This window comes from Photinus pyralis, unplaced genomic scaffold (genome assembly GCF_008802855.1).
Source record: "Photinus pyralis isolate 1611_PpyrPB1 unplaced genomic scaffold, Ppyr1.3 Ppyr1.4_LG3a, whole genome shotgun sequence".
In the NCBI taxonomy this organism is placed as follows: domain Eukaryota; kingdom Metazoa; phylum Arthropoda; class Insecta; order Coleoptera; family Lampyridae; genus Photinus; species Photinus pyralis.
This window is the reverse complement of record NW_022170509.1, coordinates 8,953,447-8,967,087: the sequence shown is the minus strand read 5'-3', so window position 1 is coordinate 8,967,087 and position 13,641 is coordinate 8,953,447. Positions and strand designations below refer to the sequence as shown.

The window sequence follows — 13,641 nt, the reverse complement described above, 5'->3', positions numbered from 1 at the left end:
AAGTAATTAAACTACAATACTGATTACAGTACTTTAAAACTATTTAGTTGCCGATTACTGATTACACAAAAAATAATTAAATACTGTAATCAATTACAATTGTAATCGATTACTTCCCAGCTTTGTTACTTGATTGTGTCCACCCGTTTAATTTAATAAGTTCCATCTGGACTTGTACTCCTATGTCCGGGACATTTCAATGTAGTTGGTCCTACACACATGGGGCTTTTGATTTTGCAGCCTCTATAGTTTGGGGATTAATAAAAATACCCGTTCAACACATTTGAATACGCTTGATCTTAACGATCGGAGATAAAAGCCTGCTTTGTTCCAAGTTGTTTAAGTGTAATTAATACTTTCTAAAAGTTACGAAGTACCTATCTTTAGAACGTCGTAAATAAAAAACATCCTACCAATTAATTTTAGTAACTATTCAATCAGTGACGGACTGGGGTAAATTTAACGGCCCCCCGGGCATGACACACGACAGCAGAGACTTGTCAAATAAACCGATACAACGAAATATCGAAGGATCATAATTATCATCACTTTTTTAACGACCATTTATTTTAATCTTGCAAAATACATACAGTCAACAAAAATTCAAATTCAAATTCAAAAGTTCATGTCTTGGGCATTGAGATTGATTTTAGTCTTTTTCCCAAATAATGCGCTTGTTCTATTTCCCGCCGATCTTGGTGCATGAATAACGATTTTGTCATGTTTTGATCAAAATACACATTGTCGACAAAAATGGATCAAATTCGTGTCTTGGGCGTTGAGATAATGCTATTTTAGTCTTTTTCCCAACGATCTTGGTGCATGAGTAATGATTTTGACATACTACTGTGATCAAAGTACATGTGGTCACCGACAATGCAACAAATTCATGTTTTGGGCATCGAAATAATGCTCTTAGTCTACTTTCCTACGATCTTGGTGCATGAATCCCAATTTTGACATGTTTTTATCAAAATACATGTTGTCACCAAAAATGCATCAAAGTCGACATGACTTGGGCAGACCACAGAGAAGAGTTGTATTGAATTTCCACACATCTAAGAATCATAGGGAATATAATCTAGCGAAAGTCCAAACTCGAAACATGTCCTAGGAAATGAGATAGTTCCCGATTCATTCGAAGTCCTATATAACTTTTGTGCCTGTCGAGCCAGCTTCCTGAAAATCAATAGCGTCCTTTTCTAATGTCCAATGTACGGGTACGCCATAAATTTCAACAAGATCGTCACTTTTAAAAATAGTTATAGCACGGACGTACGGACGGACGGCAATATAAAACTATAAAGGCTCTGATGATCGTTAATAAATCGAAAGTCCAAGACGTAAAATTAATACGTGATTTTTTTTAACTTGAAAAGTTTTCATATAAAAACATCACTACTAATAATAAAGTACCCGTACCCGCGAATCTGTCACGAATATACCTTCCTCTTTCCCTTTGTCTGTTCCGACACACACTCCGTTCTCCAAAATATATCATATATCCGTTGTGAGTAATCCGATGTGGTACCGTTGGAATCGCCTCAGGGAGACTTATCACTTTGCCTTTCTGAGTATCGACTTCCTGCAATGCGTTCTCCAGATATTCGCGATCGGGGGCTACCACATTCCCTTTGCCCACTCCCGACGTCCCGTTCATCCACAATTCGGGTTTGAAGTTTTGACCCCACCATGAGTAAAATCTTGTCGGGGGCTACCACATTCCCTTTGCCAGTGCCCACTTCCGACGTCCCGTTCACCTGAAATTCGAGTTTGAAGTTTTGTCCCCACCATCATCAGTTAGATCTTGTCAGGAGCTACCACTTTCCGTCTATCGGTACCCGCTTCCAACGTCCCGTTCACCCGCAATTCGAGTTTGAAGTTTTGTCCCCACCATCATCAGTTAGATCTTGTCGGGAGCTACCACTTTCCGTCTATCGGTACCCGCTTCCGACGTCCCGTACCCGCAATTCGAGTTTGAAGTTTTGACTCCACTATGAGTAAAGATCTTGTCGGGGACTACCACATTCCCTTTGTCGGTGCTCACTTCCGACGTCCCGTTCACCCGCAATTCGCGTTTGAAGTTTTTATTCTATTATCAGTAAGATCTCATCGGGGGGTTACCATACTCATACCCAAAGAGTTGGGTACTCTTTGCTCATACATACAAATTTCGGCACGCAAGATTTGTGCACATTACAAGATTTTTCCGACGATACCAACTTGAAAACAATCGGATCAAAACTATAGAAGAAGATAGGAAAAAACTGAACAATCTCTAGGTTAGTATTACACGCTCGGGGATGCCGCCCAGATGGCGCCGACCCCATATCAAGAAGCTCCATCCCTAAAGTTGTTAATTACACGAACTCCGAAGGTACATGTACACTCCTCGTCTTCTACCAGCATTCTTCAGCCAGCCAGCCAAAGTGAGATTAAAAGCTACCGTTTTACAAATAATTTGCAAAAATGCGCTAAAAAGTAACTTATATCATTGAATAAAAATAGTGTTTTTATTCCATGCTTATATGCAGCAAAGATCATATAGTATGATCTTTGTATGCAGTTTACATATGTTAACAGCTAAACTTCGGAGAACTTTATTTAGATGTCGCCACTATAAAAATGATAAATAATTTGGAATATGTATCACAGAACAGTATGTATGTGACGATCCGTCCTTATAAGAGCATAGACCCTAGTAAGGTTTATATTTATGGCATGCCGACAAGTTAAACATAAACATGTCACATGTGGGGTTTGTATATCTAAATTGTATACAGTATAGATACCTATTCTAATAACCTTATGAATGACCTGTTGTGAATATTCATACTTCCAAATTTCATATGTACCTAGGGATGGGTCAAGTGTAGAGCATGTTCTATGAATATTGAGAAGAAAAGAGGATATCGTTTTTTCAAGTTTATATTCAGAATATCCGAAATAGTACATATATAGGTACATAGGTACAAAGAATATTCAGAATCAACTGAGAATATTCTGTAAGTTTATTCTTGGAATATCCCAAAGGTTACATAACGTCCTAAGAATATTCAGAATAAATCAAGAATATTATTTTAAGTTTATTCTCAGATTATCTGAGATATTCCCATTCCCCTAGTGCCTATATTTTACAAGAAACGTATACACTAGGTAGCTATGTTTAATACATATTCAAATATACCTTTTTGATTATTCCTGGTATATAACAGAAATATTCAATGTTATCTGGGATATGCTGTCGTTTACAGTTTGTAAGGAATCTGCATGTGCTTAATTGCTTATATAATAACAAAATCTCATTAAATTTCCACTGTCCACTTGTTTGCAGCGGCAGTGTGCTCAAACTGTCTCAAGCAGATGGACCAAGGTGATTTTTCCATCAAATATTGCTGACTTAATTTGGAATGATTGGCGTACCAATACTGTCACATAAGGTTCGAGGATTTCTTTGTGGGACGATGGGGGGGATTCAATAAATATTTATCGCTTATATACTTGCTGTCATATTTATAATACTTAAATTTAACCACCAGTTCGGATTTAATTATTTATTACTTCACTATCCTGCTAAACCAGGACTATAAACACAATTCTACTTGCTTATATAGCAAACAAAATGCTTCTAGAAGATTCTCGAACGTCGGCATATCATTCATAGAATCTCCTATCACCTGTCACTAATCCTTTATTGACTTTGTCACATTCTAGAAGCTTAATGTACCATGCATTGTATCACAAAATTTGTACTGTATGTAGACAAAACACAGGGCTATTATTTTGAGGTATTTAAAATGCTAGTGCCAAAGACTCTATTTCTCTTGTTTTTTCTTTACATGCCATGCATTATAAATAAGTTTGATAGAGGGCTTGATCCAAATTGTTAAGAGTGAAAAGTATTAAAAGTTCATGTTAATGTCTTTTTACAGCGCAGTTAATGTTCAACATGGTGTACATAATATTCTTCACTGGTTTCCCCCTCTCGTGTAGTTACACCCGTGTTAACATATAAACATTCTGTGCCCAATCGAATAAAGATGAACATTTTAAGTATTTTCAGGTGTAAGAATTTTGAGACGTTTATGATTTTTTGTATTATAGATTTCCAACAAAAAATAAACACCAGGCAGTACTGTGTATTAAATACAAATCACGTGAAAGTACATTTATTGCACCAGGGCAAGATGAGCGATATAAGAAACAAATTACATACATTTTTTCTATAAATAATAAACAATTTAAAATCGACATTGGAGATCAATACAGACGTATAAAAATATTTCTATGGAACATTACAATTACCTACACTTTTTCATATATCTATTAGTTTTCCCACTTCGAGACTTCCATTTGTTTTCACTTCGGCTTCATCGGTTTTGCCGGCAATTCCGTTTAAGTGGTCAGCTTCGATGTGGCTATAGAAAGTAGATTTCTTTGCACACACCCTTCTATCATTACCAGTCAAACTGTCTGTAACGGGAGGCTTTTGTCGTATATAGTCAAGAATGGGATCCTTCCCAGTACGCATACTTATTTTGGTCTTTAGGATAATGCACTGTGATCGCCAATGTTCGTACGATGCGACTTTTAAACAAGACACCCACTTGTTAACGTCATCTTGACAACGGCAAGAAAATATATGTTTACGTTCGATATCTCGACTTTTGTCCGTAACTTTAAAAACTAAAGAGAATGCGAAAGGTATTCCTTTGTAAGGACGTTCGTAAGCCACCTGAGCATTCTCTAGCACGATGACACCAAGCGGTTCTTGCTCATTCACCCTGTAGTAAAACAGTAGGTTCGATACTAGCTTAAATGTACGTTCCTTAAAGGAGGGCTGTTGATACCAATCAGACCAGTCCTTTTCTTGAGGTTTCATGTGATGCAGAATACCTTCTAAATCAACACGACCTTCTCCAATTCTTATCAACTCTCTATCATTAAATCTCATTTTTTTAAATTAACACAAGTCCTCGGTGTATACGGGCGAGCTCGCATTGTTTTTTTAACTACTTAAAGTAACATTTAATTTAGAAAATCCACTTACTACGAAGAAAAAAATACGATGAGAATTCACGAGTCGACTATGGTAACTGATGCATGACAAATAGCAGCATCCTGTAGGCTGTATCAACAAACAAAACATAAAGCAGTGGTCCTCAGACGTCTGGCGCTAGTGAGATGCCTGGGAGTTTTTCTAAAAATAATTTGGCAAGCCCCCTTTAATATTTTGTTGTATTGCTCCATTTCTAATTATTTGTTGAGTAGGTTTATGTAGATTACTGGAATCTGAACCGGAACCGAAAATCAAAAGTCAACCCAAATCGGACCAAGAGCCTTTACAAAATAGTTATACAGTAATACAGAACCGGTACCAGAGCTGGGCAGTATTCAATTTTGTAAATACTTTTTAGTATTCAAATCCTTTAAAATATTCAAATACTTTGTAATTAAATACTTTTATGGAAGCAGTATTTATATTTGTAACTCAAATACTTTCACAAATATTTAGTATTCGAATACTTCGCAAGGTATTTGAATACTTTGAGAAGTATTCGAATACTTCGCATAGTATTTGAACCTTCCTTTTTTACCAAAAATCAACTGCACCAAAATTTCTCGGGAAAACACCTTTTCTTAATTAATTTTGGTGCGTAGAATCCAAAACGATTCGTACTTTTTCGATCAGTCTTCTCAATCAAAAGTTATAGACTAGAAACCAATTTCGAAAGAAAATTCAAAGGGCTGTAACTCTTGAACTAGTAGCCCAATCTTGGAACTGTTTGAAATTATGGATTTTACAGGAACCATTCTATAAGAAAATTTTTTTCCAGGTCGATCTGAGACAATTTTTTTTCGGGCCTCAAAAAAAGGCAGTGTGTAACTTCCTTTTTTACCAAAAATCAACTGCACCAAAATTTCTCGGGAAAACACTTTTTCTTATTAATTTTGGTGCGTAGAATCCAAAACAATTCGTACTTTTTCGATCAGACTTCTCAATCAAAAGTTATAGACTAGAAACCAATTCCGAAAGAAAATTCAAAGGGCTGTAACTTTTGAACTAGTAGCCCAATCTTGGAACTGTTTGAAATTATGGATTTTACAGGCCACATTCTATAAGAAAATTTTTTTCCAGGTCGATCTGAGACAATTTTTTTTTGGGCCTCAAAAAAAGGCAGTGTGTAACATCCTTTTTTACCAAAAATCGACTGCACCAAAAACCAACTGAATTACGACACAATTTTGTGATTAACCTCGACTCTCAATTGTAGGCTCGAATACCCCGGACGAGGAGCGACTTACCTATATCGGGGGCGAGATTCTGTTAATTAATAAAACGCTTCGGTTTAGAATCTGTGTGGTATATGAGTTGTGATTCACCGATTTCCACATATTTTGTTGTAACATTGAATTTGTGCTACAAAGTCATGTAATTTTCCATCTTGCTCTTAACAAAAGAATTTTATTGCACCAAAGATAAGTCACATCCGGCGTATTTCACCCTTTCTTAGAATTTTTGCTAGTTGCTTAGATATCCTAAACTGCGATTTATTTAATCAAAGGTCAAGATTGTGAATATTTGCACTTGAGATTATATCAATTACAATTTTAATCTAAATGGATAAGTCAAAATTACTTTTCAATTCCTAAAATGCTCAAAGTAAGATTTTCTTATTATCTGAACTTTTCTTGATCGGCTTTAAGGACATTATACGACTTTCATTTATACTTAATAATAAATACATAATTGCGAATTTAAATTGGAATCAAATTCAATTCCGTTTATGTCATTTGGCGCACTATTCCGAAGTAGATGCGTTGAAGTCAATCTCCTAAGTTTTTCGGATTGAGTGGAAGTATTGTATCCGATGGAATTGCAACTCTACAACGTGTTTGCCCTATATTTCAACCGGATCTGCGAACCTATCCACTACGTTCATGCGGTCTAAACGTAGTCAGTGTTAAATTTGACTGATCCGGACTATTATGCAAATTTTTCATTCGCCGTTGTATTTACTTGCAGACATTTGGTACACCCTTGAGGTACTGTGCGCAACGTTGCCAGTTACCGATGCCAGAAATAACCGATTTGCAACTTCTGCTTCTTGCAATTGGCAACAGGGTTATCGGTTACGTTGGAAACCCTGCTCAGCTTCTACTAAAAAATTCTTGTCAAGTAACCATAGAAATATTATGGCCTTAACTTGTTTTTGTTTCTCCAGTCCTAAGTAGTTCAGCTTTAAATACGTAAATGAGAAGTATATTCATGGTGTAATTATTGGGCAAATTAGGAGTTCACTTATAATTTCAACGCAACGACTTTACATGACAACAAGCACATAGGCGTACGTAGAACCGTTACCTGAACTCAAATTGTACACTCGTGGCATTTGCAAAAGTAAGTAATACATTTGCACTTAAATTGAAAACTTAACATTATTCGCAAATTTTTTTCTAACACAAATCTGCTTTCAAAAATTGTAGATATGTCACGCCCTCTATAACATTTAGCCCGCCATTAACGACCAATCACAACCACTTCTTTAAAATTTGAATTGATTGTTACAGAGGGAGCTATAAAATGTTGGAATTACGGTATGCCAGTTGTCAGGTATTTGTTATTTTAATTCTGCTTGTAAACGCGATACCGAGACATAACAGAAATGATCACAAAAACGATCCTCGAAATAATGGCGATTTGGCTCTATGGATCGATGAGAAACAAGTAAAAATGTTTAGCGGTAAACTAGTCAACATCCATTATGAACATTCTCAACCTTGTTTATTGTAGGTATGGCGATGGAAATCTACGCAATTGTAAATGGTAATGTTTTACCTTACATTTTGGATCCGAACTTTGAAAAATACCTACCAGTTATACCAGCAGAAGTAGGATATGTTAATTTCACATGGAAATCAGGAGTGAAGAAGTATTATTATCATTTTGATCGCTTGCAATCATTTGATGAGAGTATTTTAGAACCACCTGTTTTGTCAATTAAAACGAAAGGTAGAGTTCCTAAGCGACCTAAAGAATTTAGCATATTTCTACCATGCTTGGGAAATAGTTCAGGAATTGCCATATTTGGTATCGGCTTGTTGATTGAAACTAGAAAGGGCAAACCCTTAAATGGGACACCTTTAAGACTCAAATTGAGGAAAGAATGCTCTCAAAGAAGTAAGAATGGTTAAATACTTCATTATCCATATAAAATTATTTGATCTAAAGATCCAGATCCGGAATGCCATAAAAAATGTGCGAATAATGGCTGGTGTAATCATGAAAGAATATGCCAGTGTACAGAAGGATATATGGGACCTTATTGCCGTACTGCTTTGTGCTACCCGCAATGCATGAATGGAGGTAATTGCACATCTCCCGGAATTTGCAGTTGCCCTGAGGGTTTTCAAGGACGACATTGTGAAGGAGGTAAATATGTAGCTGTAGTAAGTAGTTGACAAGGCTTTCTAATACGACCGTTTTCATACTTATTATGACGATTTTATAGGTATCTGTGGCGAGAAATGTTTAAACGGCGGAAAATGTGTACAAAAAGATACTTGCGAATGTTCGAAAGGTTATTACGGTCTTCATTGCGAATACTGTAAGTATTTTCAATGTTTACGAAATTATGATTGCGCCAAATCTTTTCATAGCAAAATGCATAATTCCTTGCTTAAATGGTGGAAAGTGTAAAGGTGTAAACAAATGCAAGTGTCCGAATGGTTTTAGAGGTGACCACTGCGAGATTGGGCGCGTCAAACCTCACAGGAGTATTTGCAAGGTGTCCTGCAGACACGGTACATGTATTGATAGTACATGTGTTTGTGAACCGGGATGGTACGGAAGATTATGTCATCATAGTAAATATAATGTTGAGGTTTTTGGCGTGGTGTTGATTTTTGTTTGTAGTGCAAATGTAGCATATGATATTTTCAAGGGACTGCTGCACAAGTTCATATTGTATTGGACTGACTATGTACTATGGAGAGCTACACCGAAGTGCCGTTTTTATGTGAATACCGCTTCAACTTTGATTTTTGCTCATATATTTTATATGCGTGATATACTTTATATAGACAGATGTAAATTCAAGCTAGGGCGCTTATATATTTTTGTATTTGATTGTATTTAATAATGCTTAGATCTCGCTTAATAACCAATGCAATATCTTATAGTGCTATTTTATTCATGTGATAAATATATTTTTATACAGAAACATATACAAAATATATTTTATTTATATGTATGTTTAAATAAACTGGTTTATGCAATTAACTAAGGGTTTTATTATTCCTATATTTTACTACTTGTTATACACTGTGTCCATTAGTGCCGGAGTAGTTTTATTTTTGCGACTAAACGATCGCACGAAAATGTAATTAAACACGACATAAACATGAGGTCATTTCCTTTCTATGACCTTGAAAACGTAATTTGATACCACACATGGGTTCATTGTCCTTGGATGACCTTGAGGTTGTAATTAGACACCGCATAAAAATGACTCATTTTGATAATGTAAATAGACATTACATAACAAACGAGGTCATTGACCTCGCATGAAATGGGTTCATTGACTTTGGATGACCATGGGAGTATAATTAGACACCATATGCAGCACAGTGGCGTAACTAGGTAGGTGCCGCGGCACCGCGCTCTGAATGGGGGAGGGCGCGCTGGAGGCGCTGAAGCACCGAGAGCACTGTCGGGATGGGCAGTACGTGGTGTACCGTATAGGCCAGTCATAAAAGACAAGAACGGCAGTTAAATTCTAATACTTTGCTAAAGTCGACTACAGGGTGCACTTAAATAATATAATTAAAACTAAATTTACGCTCCTTTAGGATGAACCGAACATTGTTAAAAAATAAAAAAATTATCAAAGTCTTTGTGTGAGATGTTAGGGATTTCAGCGCATTTTGTGTGGCAGATCAGTACTTTTATTAACCACAATGAATAAGATTTTGTCGGGGGCCCCATATTCCCCTTGTCGGTACCCACCTCCGACATCCCGTTCGCCCGGAATTCGCGTTTGAAGTTTTGACTCCACCGTTAGTAAGATCTTGTTGAGAGCTACCACACTTCCTTTGTCGGTACCCGCTTCCGACGCCCCCATAGAAGGCGGATGTATACACAGTTTGAATCAAAACACTTGTACCACGCTATCTTAAGTGCCTCAATATGAATGGCGACTGTGTTGAAAAATAGCCTAAGAATGTAGCTTCCAAATGTATATAATAAAAGTTGTTCATTACACTTTCTTAATTTTTTATTTCAAAACGTCTGTTACTTTCTGGATGGCCCTTGTAGTACAAAGTTACAGCGGTAGGAAAAGGCTGCAGATTTAAAATAATAATAATAATACTTTATTTGTGATCTATACAATAGCCTGTATTAGTGTAACCAGCATTTGCACGCAATCATTTCTACGACTTGTGCCCCATGCCATAGTTAAATTTGACGCGAGAATTGGAAACTCTATAAATAAATGTATTTCTATTCTTCATTCAGTGAAAGATTTCGTTATTCAAATCTTTCTAAAATTTAAGTATGCAAAATTTGTTTGTAAATTCGAAAGGGTGCAGTGCTGTTAAAATTTCGTGTAAAGTTTCTCTCAAAAATGTACCGTGTTTTATTAATTAGAGCGCAATGGTAACTGATTAGGCACCAAAACCTGATCCGGCACCGCTTCGAAAAATACGTAGTTACGCCACTGATGTAGCACTTCTAACGTGTAATTTGTCACCGAAAAACATTTTGACCTTGTATGACCTCGGGAATGTAATTAACCACCACAAAATATGAGGTCATTGCTCTTCTATGGGCTTGAAAATGTAACTTGATTCCATACAAGTGCCATTGAAATTTGGCAACACAAAAATTGACCTTGGATGACATTGAAAAACCTGGGATGACTTCGAACATGTAATTTAACACCATGCCTGGGGCCATTGACCTTTTATACTCTTAAAAATGTACTTTAACACTACATCAATTGAGACCTTGTAAATGTAATTTGATACCCCAAAAATTAAATACGATCACTACAACTTGCCCTTTGAGTTGTACCGCGACTTACTTTCCAAAGTCACAGCTCAGGTTGCACGCGACTTTCGCCTTGACCCAATTTCTAAAGTCACCGCCACGTGGCACCTTGATATACTTTCCAAGGTCACCACCAGGGGGCGGGTGACCTTGAACTGTTATCTTGTTATCGCCAAACTTACTTTAGTTCATGTTTACTATGAAGCGGTGCATGTGGACATTTCCCTATGTTGAACAACACCAAATTTTTGAAAGTTGCCTCCAATTTCTGTTAAACCGGAAGTTTTAATATGCGATCGAATAGATCTTAATGTCACATATAAAATTATATATTTGACAAATTCGTATTTCACCAAATAAAAGAGCTACCAAGGCGACCCTATTATCCCGAACACACTGTATAGTGCAAAGGTCAAGCAAAATAATTGGTTTTCCATTATCGCCCCAGCGAAGACGGACAATTTATAAACAAACAATATGGGTTTGGCCTTTTTTCAAAACCCAAACAAAGCTTACTCTGCAAACACGAAGGTATGTACATAAATTATATTTTTGAAAATTCATTTATTCCATCACAACGTATAACAAAGTAGAAAATAATTTACCCAAAGTATAGGCTTATTCATTTATACATTAATGAGCTCACTAAAAACGATTTCCTACTCAGCTCATTAATGATCGAATAATACGCCTTTAACAATTTTTCAAAAATCTGATTTTATAACACAACTTAATCTAAAATGACAAGAACATCCCTAGAGAACAATTATAAGATAAACGGAATGATTGCTTTGCGCTTCTTGGGATAATCGGAAAACTCTTTTCTATAATTGCGATGTTTTCCCAAGGCCCACAGAGTCATCTGGCCCCATCCGACAATTGCGAAAAATGCAGCTAAAATCCAGCAATTAAACCGTTACCACAAATTGTAAAAAAAAAGAAGTTTACCTGGTAGGCAGCTGGTCATAATGCTAAAACCAATCCAAGCCGCAACTTCGTACGTGTAATTAGGACACGAAACGTAATTAAACAAGGCGTTGAAGGGGTTCCCGTCCGGTTTTGGGATCTTACGTACAGACGTACCTGCCGGGCGTAAGTTGCGAAAAAGAAGGTGTGTGCTCAAATTTCCTACCTCGGAAAGCTAGAAGGAAAAGTAAATAGAAGGGAATCGCAATGAAGTATAACTTACTGTGAAAATGGCTAAACCCATAACTACTTGAAGATAGGATGGTGATGTAAATAGTGGGTGGTTGGTGTGGTAAGCAACGTATGCTGTAAAACCCCAATAGTAGCTGCAATTTTTGAATAAGTTAAGTATGGGCATCGTGGCATGAGAGAAGCGATGGACAAATATTGTTTCCAGCAAACGTTTTGCATAATGGAAACTCCAACAAGCAGCTGCAATTCTAAAAGAAAAACAATCAACTTTCCAGTTACGTGGTGGAACTTAGAAATATCTTACTTTGCAGTTAAAGACATCGGTTGAAAGTTGTTTGAAGGGCCATAGAATAACCATGGGCGAGTTGTGAAAATTAAGTAAACAACAAGAGGTCCTAAATATTCACATAAAAATACCAAACTCCAAGAAATTTGAGGACCCAAATCTTTGACGTACACTTTCCCATCTTTTAGACCTACACTTGCTATGCTGGCACTGTCTTTAATATCTTTACCTTTGATAGAATTGCGAATTGACTGTCGAGTGATCTTTAATTTTTGTTGTAGCTTCGAAATTTTGACTTTAATATCCTTAACTGTTCCCGCTGAAGGAACCGTGATAGTTCCTAGTGAACGGTTGCTGGTAGTAAACACCTCTAACTAAAAGAAAAACGACATTATTCCATAAATCTTAAGAGGAATGTTTGAATCAAACTTTGTTCACTTTAAAGTAAAGTGTACCAATTACTATTTTGTCAAACTTTCATACCTCAGTCATGACTTGGCGTTTTTCTGTATTGATTTGAAAACGTGGACGGTTATCACAGCTATGAAATAAAAGTCTTAAAAGGATATGCTTAATTAATTATGCGGTAATTAAAATCGAAATTATCTATAGGTAGCAAAGTGCAAAGTGATGTTAGAGTGCCAAATGTATCGCAGGAGGGATTTTAATCGTGGATTAGTTTATGAACTAATCTTTAGGTAGCTGTAACTATTCTGGCGGTCTTACCTACGCCGCCATATTGAAAAGTAGTTCAAAACACTCAAGAACAAAATGAAATAAATAGATAAATTAGGCCTAACGTGACAGCTTTAAACGAGAATCAAAATTTGTTATTTGTCATGAGAATGATGTTTGTAGGCACTCGTATAAAAACATCGCCTCCTCTCCTCCCTCCCATTTTCTCAACAATTTATCTAATCGGGTAGTCGCCCACATTATGTAAAGCACAATGTTTAGTTTTTGGTTCCGTTTGACCTTTTTCTCAAACAAAATGGGCGATAAGTTCCAATTCCAATATGACGGACAAAACATGGGTACGGCTGATCTTGGTAGTGATTAGAGAGATAGAACGGAACTTGGTAGAAAAAAACTTCAAGATCTGAAGGAGAGAGAATTGTTGTTACCCCCACATAACGCCAGTAGT

General features: G+C 36.5%; 3 protein-coding genes across 3 annotated transcripts; 1 reads left to right on the top strand and 2 right to left on the bottom strand.

Moving 5' to 3' along the window:
* Nucleotides 1-4,119: 4,119 nt before the first annotated feature.
* LOC116165658 (pleckstrin homology domain-containing family J member 1-like) lies at nucleotides 4,120-5,120 on the bottom strand. The gene has a single exon (XM_031480278.1). The coding sequence runs from the start codon at nucleotides 4,952-4,954 to the stop codon at nucleotides 4,316-4,318; it is 639 nt and encodes a 212-aa protein (XP_031336138.1). The 5' UTR covers nucleotides 4,955-5,120; the 3' UTR covers nucleotides 4,120-4,315.
* A 2,008-nt stretch (nucleotides 5,121-7,128) lies between these two features.
* LOC116166085 (protein shifted-like) lies at nucleotides 7,129-9,255 on the top strand. Its single transcript, XM_031480916.1, has 7 exons — nucleotides 7,129-7,402; nucleotides 7,573-7,745; nucleotides 7,796-8,182; nucleotides 8,234-8,434; nucleotides 8,514-8,609; nucleotides 8,662-8,868; nucleotides 8,918-9,255. The coding sequence occupies exons 2-7, from the start codon at nucleotides 7,586-7,588 to the stop codon at nucleotides 8,926-8,928; spliced, it is 1,062 nt and encodes a 353-aa protein (XP_031336776.1). The 5' UTR covers nucleotides 7,129-7,402; nucleotides 7,573-7,585; the 3' UTR covers nucleotides 8,929-9,255.
* Nucleotides 9,256-11,597: 2,342 nt separating this feature from the next.
* On the bottom strand, nucleotides 11,598-13,156 carry LOC116166007 (probable very-long-chain enoyl-CoA reductase art-1). The gene is made up of 5 exons (XM_031480815.1): nucleotides 12,981-13,156; nucleotides 12,516-12,871; nucleotides 12,243-12,459; nucleotides 12,002-12,194; nucleotides 11,598-11,947 (listed from the first exon to the last, which is right to left on the bottom strand). The coding sequence occupies exons 1-5, from the start codon at nucleotides 12,987-12,989 to the stop codon at nucleotides 11,820-11,822; spliced, it is 903 nt and encodes a 300-aa protein (XP_031336675.1). The 5' UTR covers nucleotides 12,990-13,156; the 3' UTR covers nucleotides 11,598-11,819.
* Between the last annotated feature and the right edge of the window lie 485 nt (nucleotides 13,157-13,641).